General features: G+C 43.4%; 1 protein-coding gene and 1 long non-coding RNA gene across 6 annotated transcripts in view; one reads left to right on the plus strand and one right to left on the minus strand.

Annotated features, from left to right (window-relative positions):
• LOC143816966 (uncharacterized) overlaps positions 1–21,646 on the plus strand; it is a 96,624-nt gene extending 74,978 nt beyond the window's left edge. For both annotated transcript variants that reach the window (XR_013224033.1, XR_013224036.1), the window contains 2 exons: positions 11,201–11,311; positions 21,513–21,646. This is a non-coding gene — a long non-coding RNA (uncharacterized LOC143816966). The remainder of the gene's footprint in view (positions 1–11,200; positions 11,312–21,512) is intronic.
• Positions 1–23,332, minus strand: part of AMHR2 (anti-Mullerian hormone receptor type 2) — a 127,833-nt gene that overhangs the window by 53,754 nt on the left and 50,747 nt on the right. For 3 of the 4 annotated variants that reach the window (XM_077297988.1, XM_077297987.1, XM_077297985.1), the window contains exons 5-10: positions 21,492–21,578; positions 7,826–7,897; positions 7,594–7,715; positions 6,709–6,945; positions 5,987–6,101; positions 687–844 (exon numbers count right to left, since the gene is read on the minus strand). In XM_077297988.1, the coding sequence (XP_077154103.1) occupies positions 687–844; positions 5,987–6,101; positions 6,709–6,945; positions 7,594–7,715; positions 7,826–7,897; positions 21,492–21,578 (791 nt within the window). The remainder of the gene's footprint in view (positions 1–686; positions 845–5,986; positions 6,102–6,708; positions 6,946–7,593; positions 7,716–7,825; positions 7,898–21,491; positions 21,579–23,332) is intronic. The other variant, XM_077297986.1, reaches the window with a different exon arrangement.

Below are 23,332 nucleotides of genomic sequence, written 5' to 3' on the forward strand. Positions count from 1 at the left end.
TTGAAAAAAGCAGTTGGTTTGCACAGCGGCGTACACACAGCAATACAGCTATCAGGGAGCCTTCTAGGGCAGCCCAATGAGCTACAGCGCTGAGGAAAAAAAAATGTAGCTTCCACTGTCCCTGCAAACAAAAGGTGGTGTTGGACAGTGGAAATCGCTACAGCACAAGCGGTTTGGTGGTTAGTGGACCCTGCCTATCACTATCCCTGCTTCTGACGAAGCGGCACCTCTCCCTACGCTCAGATCAGCAGCAGTAAGATGGCGGTCGGCGGGAACGCCCCTTTATAGCCCCTGTGACGCCACAGAAAGCAAGCCAATCACTGCAATGCCCTTCTCTAAGATGGTGGGGACTGAGATCTATGTCATCACGCTGCCCACACTCTGCGTCCACCTTCATTGGCTGAGAAATGGCGCTTTTAGCGTCATTGAAACGCGACTTTGGCGCGAAATTCGCGTACCGCGTGGCCGACCCCACACAGGGATCGGGTCGGGTTTCATGAAACCCGACTTTTCAAAAAGTCGGCGACTTATGAAAATGACCGATCCATTTCGCTCAACCCTAACCAGTACCATTAAAGACTTGTAATAATTGGGGGCCCTGTCAGAACTTTTCCATTTGGGCCCATGAGCTTCATGTTACACCACTAGCTCTCTGCTACTACAGTTTGGTGTATCCCAACACATACCATGTTTAATATCGCTGGATCCCGTGGATTCTTTTTTGTTTGACAATTCTCCAGTACCACAGATAAACCAAAGTCTGTTATCACACAAGAAGAATCTTCAGTCACCAAGACGTTGTCACTGCTCAAGTCTCGATGAGCGATTGCAGGTTTGCATATATCTGTTAGTGGAAAGTAAAAATGTATAGAAATATTCATCACCTCATTACAAAATGCTAACAGCACACAGTATATAACATCTATCAAAATAGATTATGTACCAAATAAAACATTTGTAAGGGGTTATTGTCAAAAATTGAGAGTAACTTGTTTTTCATCTATTTTTCCAAGTTATGAAAAGTAGACAATTAATAAGACTTTGGTATAAACAGTCATCAAAAATTTAAAGTCCATTTTTCTTGGTATGACATCTCAAATACTGTATTGTCTTGATAATTCGTAATTTACTTCTAAGGTGTTGAAACAATGTAAACTTATAAGAACGGACATAGCTATGCAAGGCATAGACAGAAGTTGCAAACATGTGAGTAGGTGCCCAAGAACTGCAGAACAATGTTCTCACTGTCTTTAGCAGATTGCACAGTTGAAAAAAAAGGCACTTCAGATTGCAGTGTTAATTGATCTTTTCACTGGCAGTCCTGCCATACCCTCAAGCCTCTCACACAGGAATAGAAAGACTGCCTTCTTGAAACAGTGCCACTGCTGCTATTATCACAGGACATGAAAGGGTTTTCCAGCTTTTGATATTAGAAAACCCATGTCTCTTGACTGCAGTTTTTAAATTTTAAAAACAAACAAACTGTGTTTTTTATGTACCGTCCCCAGTACCAGCACTGAGTGTTCACCACTACTCCTAGTGTCTGTTATGTCTGCAGCGCTGAGGTCCCGTTGACAGCACTGCAAACAGTCAACAGCTCAGAGTGGCTTCTGCTGGAAACTCAGGCAGAGCTGCCGAGATCACTTATTCACTGCAGCATTGTTGACATAATGTCAGCGCTGCAGACAATAACAGGCCCCAGAAGCATCAGCAGAGACTCGGTGGTGGACCAGGGGAGAGTGAGTAATGCAAAGTTGTTGTTTTTTTTTTTTTTTAAACATTGATTAGCAGGCAAGTTTCTACCAAAGACACAGGCTGACTGTGTATGAAGCTGATAAACCTCATGCATTACTCAAATATTAAAGGGAATCTGTCACCCCAAAAATCGTATATGAGCTAAGGCCACCAGCATCAGTGGCTTATCTACAGCATTCAAAATGCTGTAGATAAGCCCCCGATGTAACCTGAAAGGTAAGAAAAGCAGGTTATATTATACTCACCCAGAGGCGGTCCCCGCTGCAGTCCGGTCCAATGGGCGTCGCAGTCCGGGTCCGGCGCCTTCCATCTTCATATGATGACGTCCTCTTCTTGTCTTCCTGCCTCGGCTCCGGCGCACGCGTACTTTGTCTGGCCTGTTGAGGGCAGAGCAAAGTACTGCAGTGCGCAGGTGCCGGGAAAGGTCAGAGAAGCCCAGCGCCTGCACACTGCAGTACTTTGCTCTGCCTTCAACAGGGCAGACACAGCACGCCTGCGCAGGAAGACAAGAAGAGGACGTCATCATATGAAGATAGGAGGCGCCGGACCGCGACGCCCATCGGACTGGACCGCAGCAGGACCGCCTCTTGGTGAGTATAATATAACCTGTTTTTCTTACCTTTCAGGTTACATCGGGGGCTTATCTACAGCATTACAGAATGCTGTAGATAAGCTCCTGATGCCGGTGGCCTTAGCTCATATACGATTTTTGGGGTGACAGATTCCCTTTAACTCTTGATTACAATCTTGGATTTATACATTTAAGGCCTCATTCATACGTCCATGAGTCACGTACGTGTTCTATTAGTGTTTTCATTATATTCTGTTGGGCTGTTCACATGAGCTTTTGTGCAGAGTAGGAGGTCCAAAAAAATCATGGAAACGTGTTCGTTTTGATTGAAGTCACTGTTCAAAATTATCAATACAAGTTTATGTGTTGTGGTAATGCGACTCACTCAGCTGCTCACACAAGTACACACAGAAACGTTTATTCTGATGGTTTATTCAAACATGGCATAAACCAGTACAGGGTTCAATAACACACACGTGGCCTTTTCTGGCAAAACGGGAAAAAAAAGATAACGTACAGCATAGTGCAGTCCATATGCCTACAGTAATCCACCCGCTTAGGGTCCTATCAATAGTCCAGCACAGTTGCACATAAACATAAATACTTCCCTGGAGCTTCATGCCGCCAAAACCCACAGACAGAGAAAAAAACCCTCAGTGGTCAGACACTTAACTTGGCAAACCACACCCTTGGGGAGGAGATATGGTGAGGCGCCATCACCCCCCCTTCCCTCCCAATCTTTTACAGCCACTCACAAAAAAAGATCAACCCTGTCATGGCTGATTAACCCATCTCAGCACATAACATGCTGGAGGAATACTTCTGGGTTTTCACATCATGGAAGATAGCAATCTTCGTGATACATATATCTCCCTTCACATTGTCAGTGTCCATGAAAATCATAGACAGCACATAGTTGACCTCCGTGTACAACCTGTGTGCTGCCTGGGATTAACACTGCAGTAAATAGGAGAAGATTTGTAATTACTTTTTCATCCTTGAGAATCACTGATAAAATGCTGATGGTAAAAAATGATACTGATCAAACACTCAAACACTGATGAAATTCGGATCCAACAACACACTGTGTCCATGTTGTTACAGATAACAAAGGATGTCTGAATGAAACCTGATGGCTCTTTCACACATCTTTTTTTTGTGCTTGTGCTGTCCCTTGATGGGTGGTAACAATTGCTTGTATTGTATGAACTGGTCACCAACCAGTAGGTGAAGGGACACAAAGGGCAATTAAGTGCATGTACGGTGTGTGAACAGATGATACGAGGGTCCTGGTATTGAAAAAAAATGTTGTATAGGCAAAACGGATAGTTAGATAAGTATGCTGAGGTGGTAGGCCAGTCTTTATGTCTAATGCAGGGTGTTTCTGAGTCCCTCTGGGTCTCTAATTGTTGACACTTCTTGCTTCCTTCATAAATTACACTGAAATTTCCCATTTTTAAAAAAAAATAAATTTTGGTTTACTTAAATTATTTTTTAAATCCTTTTTAAATTTTGTCTCATAGACAAGTCATTATACAGGAAAAATGTTTCTTTTTTTTCCCTGTAAACTCCAAGTTCTCTTTGACTTTGAGTGTTTTATTCTCAGTCCTTAAAGTAGAGTAAATATGTGCACCATTGTTCTCAGCAGCGATCTGTGAGTCAAAGATGCTTCCAGGGGTCTTCCCCATGATGTTCTCCTTACATACAGCACTTTTCCCATTCATTTCAATATTTTCAGTGCCTCCCCAGACCATTGACTCTCATTCTACTCGTTACTCGGAACAAGCATCCAAGCATTAGGAATTTCCCAGTTCGAGTATTAGAGCATTTTAGTACTTACTGATCCCTAGTCTTTATCCTTGGGGATTTGACCCAAGGTATACTGCCCGGCTCACATTAACTAGTGGCCTTCTCTGAAATAGCCTGACTATGGTACCTCCAGAAAATGCTAAGTAAAGTCAGCAGAAGACTAAAGGCTGAGTCACACATAACGATATCGTTAACGATATCGTTGCAACGTCACGCTTTTGGTGACGTAGCAACGATCCCGCTAACGATCTCGTTATGTGTGACAGCGACCAACAATCAGGCCCCTGCTGGGAGATCGCTGGTCGTTGGGGAATGATCAGGACCATTTTTTGGTTGCTGATCACCCGCTGTCATCGCTGGATCGGCCTGTGTGACGCCGATCCAGCGATGTGTTCACTTGTAACCAGGGTAAATATCGGGTTACTAAGCGCAGGGCCGCGCTTAGTAACCCGATATTTACCCTGGTTACCATTGTAAAAGTAAAAAAAAAAACAGTACATACTCACATTCTGATGTCTGCCACGTCCCCCGGCGTCCACAGGGTTAAAACTGCTTTCGTCAGGAGCGATGCTAATGCACGCGCTCCGGCCGAGAGCTTCCCTGCACTGACTGTGTCAGCGCCGGCCGTAAAGCAGAGCACAGCGGTGACATCACCACTGTTACTGCCGGCGCTGACACATTCAGTGCAGGGAAGCTCTCGGCAGCAGCGCGTGCTTAAGCAGCGCTCTTGCCGAAAGCAGTTTTAACCCTGTGGACGCCGGCGGGGGACGTGACAGACATCAGAATGTGAGTATGTAGTGTTTTTTTTTTAACTTTTACAATGGTAACCAGGGTAAATAACGGGTTACTAAGCGCGGCCCTGCACTTAGTAACCCGATGTTTACCCTGGTTACCCGGGTGCTGCAGGGGGACTTAGGCATCATTGAAGACAGTTTCAACGATGCCGAAGTCGTTCCCCTGATCGTTAGTCGCTGGAGAGAGCTGTCTGTGTGACAGCTCCCCAGCGACCACACAACGACTTACCAACGATCACGGCCAGGTCGTATCGCTGGTCGTGATCGTTGGTAAGTCGTTTAGTGTAACTCCAGCTAAAGTGACACAGGACTCACCTATCTCCACTGCCTCTGGTTGAACCCCCGCTGATCAGGCAATGATGGCATAGCCTAGCGATTTATAACCAATATCTCTCCTGAGACGACCCCTTAGAAAATACATTTCTCCATTTATGTTAGGGTATGTGCACACCATATCTTTTACATGCCAGAGTTCCCACCTAGTTTTTTTAAGCAGAAGACTCTTTAGGAAAACGACTGAAGGCAGTGATTTTCCTGAAACGTCTTTTTTGTAGTCTGGTAATTTTTGCGGCGGCTTTGCTACTGATCATTTTTTTTGTCTGTATGTATAAAATAGTGAGCTGCCAGAAAATAGTCAGGTCACCTCTTTAAGCTGCTTCACTGCTTTTGAAACCTGAAACATTTAACAGACGCTCAAAAAGACTGAACATATGCACAGCAAGTCGTTTTCACATTACAGTGCATATGTTCATTCTTTTTAGCATGTCATACGAGCTATTTCAGAAGGAATTCACTTGAAAAAGGCACCATGACCACATACCTTTACCATTATTATGCAGCGTCACAAATCGTTATGTTGAACCTTTGGCATTGCGACATGTACAGTAGTTTTGGAAATTTTGTAAAGCCTTTGGAATGTTTTTATAACATTTCTTTGTCCTTTAAAGCAGAAGTGTGTCCCATGCATAAAGGTTCATTAATCAAACTCAGTAATGCAAATAATAATGTTTTTTCTATTACATATTCCAATATGAACCAATAAAACACCTCTACTAACCCCCATTCCACAAGTCAGTATGGAGGAAAGCCAAACCTCTGGCTATGGAAATGGCCATGCAGCAAGCTGTGTCCCAGTCAATTGTTCGATCAGTCAAGTACTTCCTCAAAGAGCCCTGATGGTAAAATAGTGAGGTTGCAGATGTTAAAACTATAAATATATTAGGGCTCTAAGCATTCTAGGCAGGTCTGGAAAAAATGTTGCAAAGTAAGAATTCTATAAAAATGGAAGCATTTATTTTTATTAATTAACAAAATGCAAAGTGAAAGAACAAAAAGAGAAACCTAAATCAAATCAATAATTCTGATATCTGCAACACATTAATTTTTCCCCATGGCAAACTTCCATTTTGAAATCCTATCCACATGTATTATACTGCAACTGTAAGGCCTCATGTTGATGTCAGTTTTTCCCATATGAGTTTTCTCTGTGTTTTTCCTGGATAGAAGTCATACATATGTATAGGACTGTTCATATTTTCTCTTTTTTTTTCAGACTGAGTTATCTACACCAAAGTTTAGACACATTTTGATATGAGTCATGGATAAAACTCATAAAATAAAGTCTGTTGGTCTGTGAAAAAAAAATGACAGCACTCAGATGCCATTCATGTGCCACCATTGTTCCCTGAATAATGGGAGACGCTTGAGAAACTTCCATCCAGGTGGCCTTACAGTGCAGGTCATGTGTATGTGACTCGAATATAAGACTTGGACACTTACTTGGGGATAATGTGGAAAGACTAAAAGCTGATGGTCCTGCAGTAATCCCTCATTACCAGATCCAGCTGCTAGGAGGCAAACAATGTTCTCATGCTGTAGAGGGGTCAGAAGGTTCAGTATCTTCCATTCTTGGTGATAAAGGTTCTTCTTTGGTGGTGGGAAGCCTTTTATGATAACACCTTTACCATACAGATTACCAAACCACAGATTTACTGCCAAACTATCTTCTCGAAGCACCTAAAACACAGGTTAGGAATTGTTAAAATTGGTAGCAGCATTAATAAAATAAAATAATCTGCTCTGGGGACCTTTTTCTACTATTGCCTAATAAATACTGTACTTTGAGATATGAGGTCAGATTGTTGGACAAAATAAAGAGGCTTTAAAGGGCTTTTTCAGAACTAACACTAAAGACATATCAGTAGGGTAGGCAATCAATATCAAATTGGTTGGATTGGGGTCCAATACCACCTGCAAGCTGATCTGCATTACCCGGGAGTGGGAACAGTGAACATAGCAGTGATGCTCCAGCTCCAGCAAATCGTTTGTTCTTCAGGTGATTGAACTGCAAAACATTGCACTGTATAAACAAGGGATGAGCAGCCGATAAATGATACTGTACAGGTATAACACCATTGTAGTAACAATCGTTCTTCCCAGTCATTTGTAAGCAGGCTGATATATAAGGGTGGAAAGACTTGTATATGGGTTAGCGCTCATTAATGGTTCACCAATGGGCAGAAATCCGCACGCACCATTACTGTGCTCTATGGAGTTTCCATTTTCCAGAAAGAATGACAGACAGAGTACAGCACAGAAGAGTGGACATATTAATTCTAGTTAATACTTGACTGAACTGTCAGTGCATATTGACAAACCGCAAACCTGCAGTAGGGCGAGTCCTTCCACTGGCCGCAGTGGAGGGCAGCTTCTCTCTTCTAGAAGAACCTCCTCATCTTCTAGCAAGCCCTCCCCTCTGTCCAGGAGACAGTGATTTTCTTTCCTCACTAGTGAGAGTAGGTTAATTACCACAAATGGGGAACAAATTAATTTCTCAATATACTGTTATTGCATCTATTGATACTTTTCACAAGACAAGATTTCTCATTCTTCTTACCTAAGATGAAACCCAAAATGCTCAATAGTAGAAAGAAGTTGATGATAGCCACCAGCACAGCCACATGGTTCCCTGAAATTCACACATAGTTCATTAGTATACTTTTATACTCTTACAATATACACAGGTACAAAAAATCATTACCACTGTGGCAATTTTCTTTTTTTTTCCTATATATTGGTAACTAACCAGCAATATTCTAGCTCTGTAACTTGTTTCATCCCAGCTCACTTGCTTCTATACATTTCGCTCCCTTCATTCTGGTCATCTGTGTCATGTGATCATGCCATTTATATGTTCTTCCATACATACACATGTCATACATCTATCCCCTACCCGATTTCTAATATACAGTATCATACATCATCTTGGAATTATTTAATATGTTTTGGAATGTTGTGTGTTATGTGAGATTAATATATTTTGATTAATGTTATGTTGTATAATAGATTGAATAATTACTTATTCTTGTATTCCGTAGTTCCTCAAGTTACTTTATTAATTTAAGAGGACCTGTCACCAGGTTAAAAGTGGACCATTTTGCTCTTATTTGTTTCTAAGCATTGTTTCTTTGATTATGTTTTCTTGTTTGTAATATGGTTTCAGAGCTGTGAACTGTGTTATTTATTTCTATTTTTTATAGTCTTTACCAAAGGAGCATTACTTACAGATAGGGCATGTCTTAATACTGTTCTGCATTATTACCCAGTGAGCAACACCCCTTTGGTAAAGGCTATAACATTTTGCCCTATATAAGAAAATAGCCCATATCTCCGATAATGCAGTAGGAATAAAGTGAAAGCAAAAACTGTCCACTTTTGGCCTTGTGACAGGTCCTCTTTAAATTCAGGAAGACCAGTGTAAATTGAAAATTTCACAAGTTGAGACAAGGGGAGAAACTCCCTAAAACCGTAAAGCACTACTCCAGCAATTTTTTCTTATTTTATTGCTGGAGTGGTGTCCCTAATCTAAGTTCCCTGTCCCTAGTAATAAACTTTCCAGCCACCTTCATCTTCTGTTATCAGTGTCGCTCTGGTCAGTCTACTCCAGGTTGGATTGTTCCAGTGTTTGCTGGGCAACTCAATTCATGAGCCAGGATGAGGCTCTCATAGACTTGCACGGAGAGCTTGTCCATTACCTCTGACTTCTGGTCAGTAAGAAATTGAGTTAACAAGATGGTGGGACCGAAGCAGGCCGGGTATGGCTGAAAACAGCGGATGGTAAGTACAGTATAATACTAGGGTCAGGGAACTTACATTATGGTCACCATTCAAGCACTGAAATAAAAAAAACAAAAACCACTGGAGTGGTGCATTACCCCAAAAGAAGTTAAAATAAAGATTAAAGGGCTTACTAGGAATATTACAAAAAATGGAATAACAGCTGGAAATGTGTTAATATAATAAGCATTACATCATACCTATTCAGTCTCTTGCTGGTTCAGCACCACCACTTCCCAACTGTACTGCAGTGACGACACAGGGAGCCATTTGCCTTAGCAGTCACAGTAGCATGTAAACAGTGAAACAAGTGGCAAACACAATGGTAAACACATCATCATTGAAGAACCATTGAGGGCCACCAATGTAGCAGAACTTGAGCAGTAGGGAATGTAATGTTTATTTTATTGTTTTAATAACACAGGTCAACAAAACAAATTTTTTTTTCTGGTGTCCAAAATATTTTAATGAATTTGGGGTATTTTTGGGGTGCTGATTCTGAATATGCTATCAGTTTTGCCAGATTGGCTCAAGTTTTTGACATTTTTGGTATCTTATTTATAGCACTTGTTGGTAAATGCGACGCATCATCTCATTAATTTCTTTGGATTAGTACTTGAACTGAGCAGTTCTCAATATAGTTTTGTGTTAATTAGTGTTCTAAAAGTTTGTTCATAGCTTGATTTTTGCACTAACTTTATGTTGTTGTCTGTTTTCCAGTGAAAAGCATGAACTCATCAAGAAGAAGTTGTCTTAACGATCCAGACTCATTCTGTTACATTTGTGGTGAATACACACTGCCAAAACATAGAAGAACATACATAACAGACTTCGTAAAAAAAAGTGTATTTTGCCTATTTTGGGGTTATGCTTGGGGACCAAGACAAGTTTTGGGCACCACACATAGTGTGCAAAGCATGTATCGAATTATTACGAAAATGGAGCAAAGGACAAAGAAAAAGCTTCAAATTTGGTGTTCCAATGGTGTGGAGAGAGCCAAAAAATCATCATGATGACTGTTATTTCTGTGCAGTGCAAGTGCAAGGATTCAATAAGCATAAGAAACGAAAATGGGAGTAACATGGAATCTGCAAGATGGCCTGTCCCTCATTGTGAAGATGTGCCTGTACCTGTGTTTACCATAAATAACAGTCATTAACAGAAATTAATGAGATGATGCGTCGCATTTACCAACAAGTGCTATAAATAAGATACCAAAAATCTCAAAAACTTGAGCCAATCTGGCAAAACTGATGACATATTCAGAATCAGCACCCCAAAAATACCCTAAATTCGATGAAATATCTTTGGCACCAAAAATGCTGTTGACCAGTGTAATTGTACTATGCTGAAAGCCAAAAAATAAGATTGGCACCACTGAAATAATGTCATTCCTTTTCAAATGCTAAGGTTTTTCTAACAATAACAACAAATATTGGTGGAGAACCTTCTAAAAGTTCAATTCCCCAAAATGATGTAGGCTTGTATTCCTTTTTTTCCTGCATATCCGAAACAGAATGGAAAAAGGTTCCTGCTCACAGCTTTATATAGAAGGTTACAACTCCACATTGTAAGGCACTACCTGTTTGCCACTTTTATTCATGGGGGTATTATCTTTGTGGTACTATTTTTGCAGCAGTAGGATACTGGTAAAGAGGGCAGCAGGGTGTGAAATTTGTGTAGAGGGTGGACAGTATGCTGAAAAAGCAAAGAAACAAAAATATTTGGGATGCAAATTCTGCAGAAACAAGTTTGTGCCCAGGCAATGGTATCATGGTGGTCTGATCTAGATGGAAAAGAACATGTAAAGTAAGTGACTTTCTAGAGAAGATCTCACTTGTGAGTCACTGGATAAACAACATGATTACACTGCAGACACCATAGAACAAGTATGTGACCACTATATGATGATATCTTATTGGTTTTCATAGAATCATAGAATGGTAAAGTTGTAAGGAACCTCCTGGGTCATCTGGTCCAACCCCCTGCTTAGTGTTTGTGATACTTAGGGCATGTGATATTATTTGGCCCTTGTATAGTGACATTATTTGTTTGACTAAATAATTCAGAGAGTTGTATATATATTGTGTTTATGACACTTTTTAAAACTTTTTTCTTTTTGTAACCCTACACTAAAATGTTATCTCTTAATAAGCCTCCGGGAGTAGCATGTCACAGCAGAGGGGAAACCAGTCATCAAAATCTGAAGAGAAGAAAAACAGGCCATTGTGGACCACGGGGCAGAAAAAGAAAGAGGCTGATTCAAGTAAGTAGCTGTATCGCTCCTCCTCAGGGTCTACATGTTATGAAACTAGGGAAGATGGATGGACCACGGCTATCACCACTGGCTGGTAAGTTAAACAGAGGGTAACAAGGATTCTACCTAGTGCTGAAAGAGGGCTGCATCAGCAGGCAGCTCAGGAACCCAACCAAGTTAAAGCGGTTTTGCAGACTAGGGCAAAATTCTGGCACGCAATATACAGAATCTTAAGAGTGTGCCCCCCGAGGAAGCCGACGCGAAACGCGCGTTGGGGCGACATCACTTAGGTTCCAGGGTGAAGAAATATGGGTGAGTTTGCTTGGCATTAACTCCTGAGAGGCTTTTTTTGTCTTCTCTATACTGATGGCCGGTCGCAGTACATATGGTATGGTACAGCTGCTCTTAATATAAGAGGCACTTTATATATTTAGGTTTTCTTATCTCTGTATTTAGCACTTTGAAAGAGAGTGATACTGGTTATCAAATTTACGTAGTGGTTTTACTATTATCTATATGTACAACAGCGCGGTGTGAAAGGAGTTATATTTACATTTATATCTTATATTTTTATGCCTCGCCTCCCCATCCACTTACTTTTTCTGGCCCTAGGTGTTACACCTGTGAAGTTGTATCTATTCACTTTGTATATTGTGATAATGTATATTTATGTATGTCACAAGTAAATTGTTTGTAATAAATAAATTATTTAGTTTTATTTGGGACTATGTCTCTCTCTTTTGGTTCTCTTGTATGAATATAATATTCTGAGAGCGTCCTGAGCCAAATTTGGCACCCCTATGATGATTGTGGCAGGGGATTGACTACAATAGTGATGCTGACTGTTCTGAAATTAGTGTGGTTTACTGTTAAGATTCAGCATTGTTAACTGTTTTGAGCGGTTGACGTGGTGACAAATGTGCAAAATAGTAAATTAACAGGAAATAAGAAATTGTGTTAGCGGTTTTAGGGTTAAGGAAGATGCTGCTAATCACATGGTTGGCAATGTTCAAATGTCTCTTAGAAGGTAATGTAAGCAACTATAGCGTTGGCATTTTAACTTGGAGCAATTACTTCAGGAACAGGTCGGCAAACAGGTGAGAAGATTTAGACACAGCTGTGATGTAGGAGTTTAGGATAGCTGGAAGCAAGCCAGTGGAATCAGAGCCAAGGGCAGACGTGCCACAATTCGAGGGTTGTTGTTTTGGAATAGTCAGGATTCTACATTGTCCTTGACATTTTTTTAAAATGCACAGTGCTCTAGGTGTGGCATTTTTTTCATGCTTTTCGCATAGATTTCAGTATAAGAAAAAAATGCATAAAAAACAAGTGTGAAATAAGACCACCAATAAGCTTGTAAAAGATGGATGAAATTCATATGACATTTTTCACAAGAACAACAATAAAATAAATATGAAAAAAGCCTAATTAAGATTGATGTATTCGACAAATTAAATACACTCTTCAACATTAATATTACAATATGAAGAAGGAAAAGTCATGGAGATATGGAAATCACAGGATGGATAGACATGTTATTTATATGCAAATGATGAAAAAATGGAAACAAAATTTTCAAAACATCTTGATTTATTTGGTACCGACTAGGAGCACCATGTGCAGAAATCCCCAAACTTACACACTTTGGTTGATACCAATGAGGTTATTAATGGTGGTCTAAGGAATGTTCTGCCACGCTGAATGCATTTGGGAAAAAACAAATCCCTTTGCAATTGCTGACCAATGACGTTCGAGATGCGCTTGATGGAAGACAAGTCAGGAGACTGCAGCCCATGGTAGTGCAGCGCCCCAGAGTCCTGGTCGTTGCAGTGCTGTGGCTTCGCCGCTAAGGGGAGCCATGGTACGTTCGATGGCACCGAAGGAGTTCCTCCAATCAGGTATCACAGACACCAATATGTTTCACAGCTGGGCCTCCGGGGGGAGCTAAGGGTGCTATTCATTAGGCCACTCCCCACCATAGTGGGTAAACTGGGGGTCAGGCAGGAAGTTAGACAGAGAACGCTGACGGGATTGAACGGAGCAACACCCTGTGGCAGGGGGTGTTGTGAAGGGAGAGACTGTAGGGTCTCTGCCAGGGGTGGGATCCTGGCAGAGGCTTGGCATTGAAAGAACGTAACGGGTCCGCGCAGGCTCCTGGAAGCGGCGGGACTCAAGAAAGGACTAGAAGCGAGACAGATTGTGCTGAGTGAGAAACGAGATCAAGCAGAAGGAGAATACCAGCAGGGGTTGTGCTGAAAGAGGCAGCACCTTGCTGAGGCGCAATACCGGTGGCCGGAACGCCGAGGGAGTGGATTAGAATACAGCTTCAAGCCATACTCCAAACAGCGGCAGGGCAGTCGGTCTCAGGCTGGCTGTCTACCACATATCGCCTATGAAGTCTTGGGGGGCAATTGCGGGAGAGGGGCGTCTCTAGGGTCCCGGAAGAACTCCAGGCCTACCTGACAAACGGGTGCCATTCCAACCTGAATACAGGGAAGGGGTGGATTACAGAGGAACATCAAATCGAGTTGTGAGGGAACTTAAGAAACAGACACAACCGTTGTGGGGTCACTTTCCGTGAGCACAGCAGGGAAGGACTACAACACATAGCGCTAAGAAGGAAGGCACAGATTTCCACCTGAGAGGAGAACTCTGGAGGTGCCATTGGACCGGCCGGACTTGCGTAGCCTGGTGAACCGTGTTCTGGACTGAGGACTCAGAGATCTCCAGTAAAGAGGTAAAGAGACTGCAACCTGGTGTCCTCATTATTTACCGCGACTTACACCCCACAACTGCACCGCTACATCGCTACCATTACTACCACCTATTGCACCGGACGTCCCCCACTGACGGACAGGGCCACGGACCGGGTCTAGCCACCGTGACAACCCCGAGACTGAGACCCAGAGGCCCGGCTCCGGGTACCCCTCGGCCCTGCGGCGGTGTGGGGGCGCGCCGCAGACTTGGCGTCACGAACAGGATCTACTTAAGCCTGAAGAATCAGGTCATGTGTGCCTAGAGACTGTGATTTGTTGTGCTTGGACTGTACTTTATTACAAAGACTGTGCTGCGCCAGTTGCCGCCAAAAACCGCCGCCATTACAGCGCTAAGGAGAGCGCAGGAGAAGAAGAAGGGCGTGGAAGTGGGCGTGAACAAGCTGAAGAGCGCGAAAGACAATGGCCGCCCAGTCTAAATATCTCGGCCCCTTGAGGACGTGTCCGTCAGCAGCCGAGATCCGCCTCCTGATCCTTAATGGTGGGCAGAGACAACGAAAACGAAACCGCCCACGAAGAAGAGAGCGGGAAAAGGACCAGGAAGCGACCCACGTGGAGGACGCTATGGCCAGCAGCTCCGAACCCGACAGCGGGGTTGAAGTGGAAGTCTCCCCTGACTACCCGGATGAGCCCAGCAGCCTGTCCTCCGTGGATAACACCAAATTCCTGAGAGCCGAGATGGAGGATTTATATAACCAGCTCCTCCAACTGCATGTAAGAGTCCAGGCCCCGCATCAGGTGGGACCGGCAGTGGATTCCCGGACATCAGAAGAACCAGCGGGACCTGCTGCGGAAAGTGGAATCGTACCAGTGGGTGAGTCCGCCGATCCTGCCCCACCAGCAGAGGGTGTGTTAGTGGGTCCCGTAGCAGCACCACCTCTCCCGGGGACCCATAGACTTCAGCGTCTGTTACCATGGGAGGAAGCCACGGGCATGGAACACCGTATGCGAGCCCCAATCACCCCTACTCCCTTGCCGTGTGAGGTCAGCGCGGAGCGCACGGTGTGCCGCTGGGTGAACCCTGGATCCAATCTCATGGGGTTCCCCGGGGTGGAGACCCAGAAGGGAGAAATGGTACAGGCCCTAAGCTGGGAAGAATACCAGATCCAGCTAGAACAGCGGTGGCGAGAGGAAGAGGAAACACATCAGGCTAAACGGGAGGCCTACCATCAAAAAGATTTGGCGGTCAAGGATCGGGCCCGTAAGGACCCCACCACTCACCAGGCCCTGCGCAGGCAGGGCATCATCACCGTCTTTAAACTCCAAAGAGGCTGGGGCTTCATTAAAGAACCGGGGCTATACGCGGAGGTCTTTGTTAACCGACGGGATGTCGAGTCACACCTTAGAGAGGGTCACCCCGATCGAGACCTCTATCCGGGAGACAGTGTTACCTACACCCGGCATCTTGGGGAAAAGGGGTGGTTCGCTCTGAACGTCTACAAGAAAGAGAAACCAGCCCCTGTGGCCAAAGTGCCGCCGTGTGACCGATCTGTAACCACCCTGGTCGGCCCCACCTGCCTGACCACAGAACTTGCGATCTGCCACCCGATCGCCGCCACCACCGTTGTGCCTAAGGAGGTGCCCCTTCGAGTGACCGATGTTCCGGATGTACCAGCACAGAGAGAAGTGGGGACACAGACCTTGATCGCCGCGCACGACCTGGTCGTGCAACAGACCCAAACCCATGGGGTGTATCTGGCAGCGGGAGTGGACCTGAAACCTGAATTGCAGGGGTCCGCCCGCCAGGTGGCGCCTCATGGAAACTTCTGAAAGAAGAGTAAGATTTCGCTTTGTGAAAATGTAAATAGTTACTGTTTGTTCTTTTAAGTTGCTGCTAAACCTGTCCAGGGTTAATGGATCCCTCTGTTGACCCGGGATCCCCTTTGTTTGTTTTCCTTTTTCTGAAGTTTTTGCACAAAGTTATACAAACTGCAGTAATCATGGACTGTGCATGATTCGAACTTCCTTTGTAAATAGTTTGCACCTTCTTAAAGGTGCTACCTACTGGTTTTAGCCAAAGACACTTTGCGAAGATACTTTTCCTACTGGTTTTAGCCAAAGACACTTTGCGAAGATACTTTTCTTACTGGTTTTAGCCAAAGACACTTTGCGAAGATATCAATGCTGGAACCTTTGCATGGACTGGTAGGCTGAGAGAACGAGCTACCTCAGAGAGACTTGGTCCCCTCTTAAAGGGGATGTGAAGAATTGAACTTGAGAGAGATACTGTTGCAGAACAGTAAAGCTATAATGATGCTTGAAAAGAATGTAACTGTTTTCCATGAAAAGTTAAATGTGTTCAATTTGTTTGAAATGTGAAACCTGAATAATGTTTTGAAAGGTGCAGAGAGCCCGTAGGGGTAGATGTAGAGATCTGCATAGCTGAAAGTAAAGAAGTAATGATGAAGGTGAGGATAGAAGGTAAACCCTGCGTCCCCATAGAAAGTTACTTTGTTGCTAAGGACAGAAAGCGAACCCGTAGGGGTTAGAGAGTGAGTCCTTAAAGGAGCCGAGTAGAGCGGGCTCAGAGTTCTTGAAACGAAAGGAATGTTATGTCTATACTATGTATAGTAGCGAAAGGCAGTAGGCCCTGGCTGAACGGGGCGGTCCTGTAAAAGAAAGGAGAGGCAGTAGGTCTGGTGCCATAGGGACAGGCGGTCCTGCAGGTTCAAAGTAGGAGAATGTGAAGTTACCTTACCCTGTAATGTGATTATAGGAAGGCCTTTGGTAAACTAAGAGTGTATGTTTCTTAAAGGCAATGTTAATTTATTGTTCCAGAATTTGCACTAAGTAGAATACCCGGTTGGGTAACAGGAGTTATGCATAGCCTGTAATTTATAATGTTGACCATGTTTGTAACGTTACAAGTGTCCTCACCTCCCATAAAGGGAAGCCTGTTCAAGTATACTTATCGTTTTGCACTCAACAAAATTGTATGTCTTTTTGCTAATCTGTATTGTTGTTTTTCTTCCCAGTCCCGGAGTACTGTGTTTAACCAGGGGGGAGTGCAGCGCCCCAGAGTCCTGGTCGTTGCAGTGCTGTGGCTTCGCCGCTAAGGGGAGCCATGGTACGTTCGATGGCACCGAAGGAGTTCCTCCAATCAGGTATCACAGACACCAATATGTTTCACAGCTGGGCCTCCGGGGGGAGCTAAGGGTGCTATTCATTAGGCCACTCCCCACCATAGTGGGTAAACTGGGGGTCAGGCAGGAAGTTAGACAGAGAACGCTGACGGGATTGAACGGAGCAACACCCTGTGGCAGGGGGTGTTGTGAAGGGAGAGACTGTAGGGTCTCTGCCAGGGGTGGGATCCTGGCAGAGGCTTGGCATTGAAAGAACGTAACGGGTCCGCGCAGGCTCCTGGAAGCGGCGGGACTCAAGAAAGGACTAGAAGCGAGACAGATTGTGCTGAGTGAGAAACGAGATCAAGCAGAAGGAGAATACCAGCAGGGGTTGTGCTGAAAGAGGCAGCACCTTGCTGAGGCGCAATACCGGTGGCCGGAACGCCGAGGGAGTGGATTAGAATACAGCTTCAAGCCATACTCCAAACAGCGGCAGGGCAGTCGGTCTCAGGCTGGCTGTCTACCACATATCGCCTATGAAGTCTTGGGGGGCAATTGCGGGAGAGGGGCGTCTCTAGGGTCCCGGAAGAACTCCAGGCCTACCTGACAAACGGGTGCCATTCCAACCTGAATACAGGGAAGGGGTGGATTACAGAGGAACATCAAATCGAGTTGTGAGGGAACTTAAGAAACAGACACAACCGTTGTGGGGTCACTTTCCGTGAGCACAGCAGGGAAGGACTACAACACATAGCGCTAAGAAGGAAGGCACAGATTTCCACCTGAGAGGAGAACTCTGGAGGTGCCATTGGACCGGCCGGACTTGCGTAGCCTGGTGAACCGTGTTCTGGACTGAGGACTCAGAGATCTCCAGTAAAGAGGTAAAGAGACTGCAACCTGGTGTCCTCATTATTTACCGCGACTTACACCCCACAACTGCACCGCTACATCGCTACCATTACTACCACCTATTGCACCGGACGTCCCCCACTGACGGACAGGGCCACGGACCGGGTCTAGCCACCGTGACAACCCCGAGACTGAGACCCAGAGGCCCGGCTCCGGGTACCCCTCGGCCCTGCGGCGGTGTGGGGGCGCGCCGCAGTAGCATTTTTTGGCAATGCAGGCTCCCCACATTGGCATGAGCAACATGCAGCCTAGCTTTGTTTGGTAAAAAAGCAGCTTCTGGGACTCTTTGAAGAAATGGCTGTATCACTGATCCCACAACTAAATCAGTGTAGCGCTGAGCTTTTACTTTACCTGGTATGAAGTCTGGCTACTGTACATTATACCACACCAATCCCAGGAATAGGACTGGTGTGACATCTCCTTGTGAAGGCCTATTCATGGTGTTAATCATGCGGTCTCTAGACCAGTCTTCAACTATCATCCAAGACAAAAGCAAGACTCATCGCTGAAGAGGATGGGCCTCTGTTCTAGCCTCCATTGCTCCATTTCAGCCTCAGGTCTCCTCCTGGAGACCACATGGACAACTTCATGAAGAGGCATTCATCGTGGCAGAACATTCCTCAGACAGCCATTAATAACCTTGTCGATGGCATGCCAAGATGTGTAAGTGAGTGGTGTTCATACTTGAAATTGAATAAATTAAATTTTTTTTTAGAATTTGCATATCATTACCATGCCTATCGGTCATCTTATTTCCATAATTCCCTGACTTTTACTTCTTGGTGTTGCAATTGCAATGTTGAGTAAAGTACCGTACTTACATAGATTTAAAAAAGACAGATTTATCAGGTTCAACCTTAGGGAGTGTGCACACAGAAAACACTTGAAAAAGCACTGCAAAACCAAAACCGCTGTATAAAGTGAACATAGCACACAGCTTTGTTAACATTACAAGTCATGGAGAGGAGAAATTACAAAATTAACACAAAATTTTATTCAGCTCTGCAGCCTCTACTTCATGATGTGGTCAGTTTATTGTCCTATACCTGGTCAAAGGTTCTCTTTAAGGGTATGTGCACACGTCAGGATTTCTTCAGGAATTTTAGCGTTTTTTTTGCGGATTTCCCTGATAAAAGTGCTATAATTCTGCACAAAAAACGCTTACATTATGCATCCTATCATTTAGAATGCATTCCGCAATTTTTGTGCAGATGTTGCGTTTTTTTTCCGCAAAAAAAATGCAATCCGCAAAAAGAATGAACTTGTTCGTTCTTTTTGCTGATTTTTTGCGGATTTCCCATGATTTTGGAGTGTCAGGAGAAAAACGCAAAAAATCCGCAAATTTTCTGCAAAAAAAAGGGTCAAAAACGCGCAAAAAACGCATGCGGATTTCTGGCAGAAATTTCCGGATTTTTGTCAGGAAAATTTCTGCAAGAAATCCTGACGTGTGCATATACCCTAAAGGTTTCCATATTGAGCAGTTTGTTTGCTTTTCGTGGAGACTCAAGGTTTATCATATGTGCACCTCATCAAGGAGTGTAACCATTCAGAATTCAATGAGTCTACCAAATTTTATGTCTACTGCTGAGTAGGAAAAATTACAGATTATTTTTGGGCGGCTGTGCTTTTGATGATGGATTTTGATTCTATAGTCCTGCCAGTGATTTTACTTCTCAGGAGAACAATTTCCAAAATAGATGTAGATTAGGAAGTGGATGATATGTAATTCGGCTAACCCAGGGTGAACATGTATTTTATCACATCCTTCTTAAAACTGAAAGGATTTCAGTTGATATAAATCGATCAAGATTTCTCAAATTTTCCACTGTATATGTAGTTGGCATCTATGTATTCCAGGCTCTGATCTACAGGTGCTTCTCACAAAATTAGAATATAATCAAAAAGTGAATTTATTTAAATACAAAAAGTGAAACTCATATATAAAGTCATTAAAAACAGAGTGATCTATTTCAAGTGTTTATTTCTGGTAATGCTGATGATTAGGCTTACAGCCAATGAAAACCCAAAAGTCATTATCTCAATAAATTAGAATATTTCCCAAAAAAAACACCTGCAAAGGCTTCCTAAAACGGTCCCTTAGTCTTTTTCAGTAGACTGCACAATCATGGGGAAGACTGCTGAATTGATAGATGTCCAGAAGGTAGTCATTGACACATTCCACAAGAGGTAAGCCACAAAAGGTCATTGCTAACTAAGCTGGCTGTTCACAGAGTGCTGTATCCAAGCATATTAATGGAAAGTTGAGTGGAAGGAAAAAGTATGGTAGAAAAAGGTGCACAAGCAACCGGGATAACCGCAACCTTTAAAGGATTGTTAAGAAAAGGCCATTCAATAATTTGGGGGAGATTTACAAGGAGTGGACTGCTGCTGGAGTCATTGCTTCAAGAGCCACCACACACTGACGTATCCAGGAAATGGGCTACAAGTGTCGCATTCCTTGAGTCAAGCCACTCATGACCAATAGACAACACCATAAGCGTCTTACCTAGGCCAAGGAGATTTTTTTGAGATGGAAATTTCATTCTCCAGCAGGACTTGGCACCTGCCCACACTGCCAAAACTACTAATACCTTGTTTAAAAATAACAGTATCGCTATGCTTGATTGGCCAGCAAACTCGTCTGACCTTAACCCCATAGAGAATCTATAGGACATTTGCAAGGAGTTTGCATGTTCTCCCCTTGTTTGCGTGGGTTTTCTGTGGGTTCTCCAGTTTCCTCCCACACTCCAAAGACATACTGAAAGGGAATTTAGATTGTGAGCCCCATTGGGGACAGTGATGATAATGTTTGCAAACTGTAAAGCGCTGCGGAATATGTTAGCGCTATATAAAAATAAAGATTATTATTATTATGGTGTATTGTCAGGAGAAAGATGAGAGACACCAGACCCAACAATGCAGATGAGCTGAAGGCTGCTATCAAAGCAACCTGGGCTTCCATAACACCTCAGCAGTGCCACAGACTGATCGCCTCCATGCCAGGCCGCATTGATACAGTAATTGATGCAAAAGGAGCCCCGACAAAGTATTGAGTGCATTTACTGAATATACATTTCAGTAGGCCAACATTTTGGATGTGAAAATCATTTTTCAAACTGGTGTTATAAAGTATTCTAATTTACTGAGATAATGACTTTTGGGTTTTCATTGGCTGTAAGTCATAATCATCAACATTAACAGAAATAAACACTTGAAATAGATCACTCTGTTTGTAATGACTCTATATATGAGTTTCACTTTTTGTATTGAAGAACCAAAATAAATTAACTTTTTGATGATATTCTAATTTTGTGAGAAGCACCTGTATGTGATATCTCACATGTCAGATGTACAGGTCACCCACGGCAATACCCATTGTTAGTGAACATTCCCCTTGTCACATTTTCTTATGAAACACATCAAAGTCTGTGGTCATTCTCTTACTGGAACGGTTTGCATTCCAAGGTTGCTCCCTCGTAGCGTTCATCCAGTCACAGGAGGAGTTCCAGTGTGCAGAGTGCTCTAGTTCAGCTGATAAGAAATACAGTCAGAGAAACAGATGTCCTCCCCCAACAGCACCTGTGTTTCCCCACTGATAAGCATCCCAGTCTGTGTGATCATACTTCTAGCAAAATAAAACACCATTCATTCCGCAACTGTGTGGACAGCAAGCAATTATTTATATATATTGTACATTGGCACCTTCATAGTGCAATAAAATGGTAAACACTGTAAATCTGTGAGAATCTAACTTACCATACCCCTATTAAACCCTTACCTAAGCTTAAGACTCATACCTGTTAATGAACCCAGCACTCCCAGTCATTGTACTTATTATATTTTTTAGAAATTAATTTGTTATTATTTTTAGACTTATGTTGCCTTCTTCTCATTTTCCCCATCGGAGAACAATCTTTTCTCCAATATACACTCCCTGACAGAAGTTGTGTCGCTTATTCATGTTATGTAAATAAAGGCTTATCACCTGACGTTAAATTCATCCATTGGTTGTATAAATTATTCTTTTGAAAGCTGAAATCCTCCGAAATGTGGTTTAGGTTAAGAAAATAAATTGGCATCAATGCAGAAATATTGATCAGTTAATGGACACAGAATGGTCAGATTTTGGCAAGACAAAAGTTTTGTCGCCTGGTCATATAATGCACCCAATCCTAGTTTACATCCTCACCTGTGCTCAGTAAATGATCGGTTAATTAGTGTGCGTGTATAAAAAGAAACCCTGCCCCCCAGGCCTTCACTTGAACTGCAACTTGAGCTCTGACAACATGCCAAAAATCCACACTGCGACCAAAGCCTGGATTATCAAGAGGCTGAAGACCAGATCCACTGCAGAGGTGGCTGGCACCTTTAATGTGTCTCAGCGTCAAGTACAAAGAATTAAAAAAAGATTAGAAAAGACTGGAGATGTGTTTGACAAGCCCAGGTCCAGCAGACCCCGCAAGACAACTGCTCAGGAGGAACGTTTGTTGGTTAGAAAATCCAAAGCAAGCCCCTCTTCCACTGCAGCAGAGCTCCAACAGGCCTGGTCGCCTCAAGTCCCTGTGTCAACTAGTACAGTTTGTAGGATTCTATCTCGAAATGGCCTCCATGGTCGAATCAGTGCCCAAAAGCCAGCACTACACAAAAGGAAAATAAAAAAACGTGACATTTGTAAAGTACCACAGCCTGTTAAACAGATGGATGCTGGAAAAGTGGCAGAAGGTGGATTTCTCTGATGAATCTTCAGTAGAATTACACCACAGCCGTGGCAAATACTGCAGGAGACCTACTGGAGCCCGTATGGATCCAAAATACACCCGGAAAACAGTTACATTTGGTGGTGGAAAGATTGTGGTCTGGGGTTACATTCAGTATAGGGGTGTGCGAAACATTTGCAAGGTGGAAGGCAATATCAATAGCATAAAATATCAAGAAGTATTAGCTACCTCTTATATTCCAAATCATAAAGGGGTCAAATTCTGCAGCAGGATGGTGCTCCATCTCATACATCCATCTCTACAGCAAAGTTCCTCCAGGCAAAAAAGATCAAGGTTCTCAAGGACTGGCCAGCCCAATCACCAGACACGAACATCATTGAGCATGGTTGGGGTAGGATGAAAGAGGAAGCTTGGAAGACAAAACCAAAGAATCTAGATGAACTCTGGGAGGCATGTAAGACTGCATTCTTTGCTATTCCTGATGACTTCATTAATAAATTGTATGAATCATTGTTGAACCGCATGGATGCAGTCGTTAAAGCTCATGGAAGTCACACAAAATATTAA

The sequence above is a fragment of the Ranitomeya variabilis genome, chromosome 3 (genome assembly GCF_051348905.1).
Source record: "Ranitomeya variabilis isolate aRanVar5 chromosome 3, aRanVar5.hap1, whole genome shotgun sequence".
Taxonomy (NCBI): Eukaryota; Metazoa; Chordata; class Amphibia; order Anura; family Dendrobatidae; genus Ranitomeya; species Ranitomeya variabilis.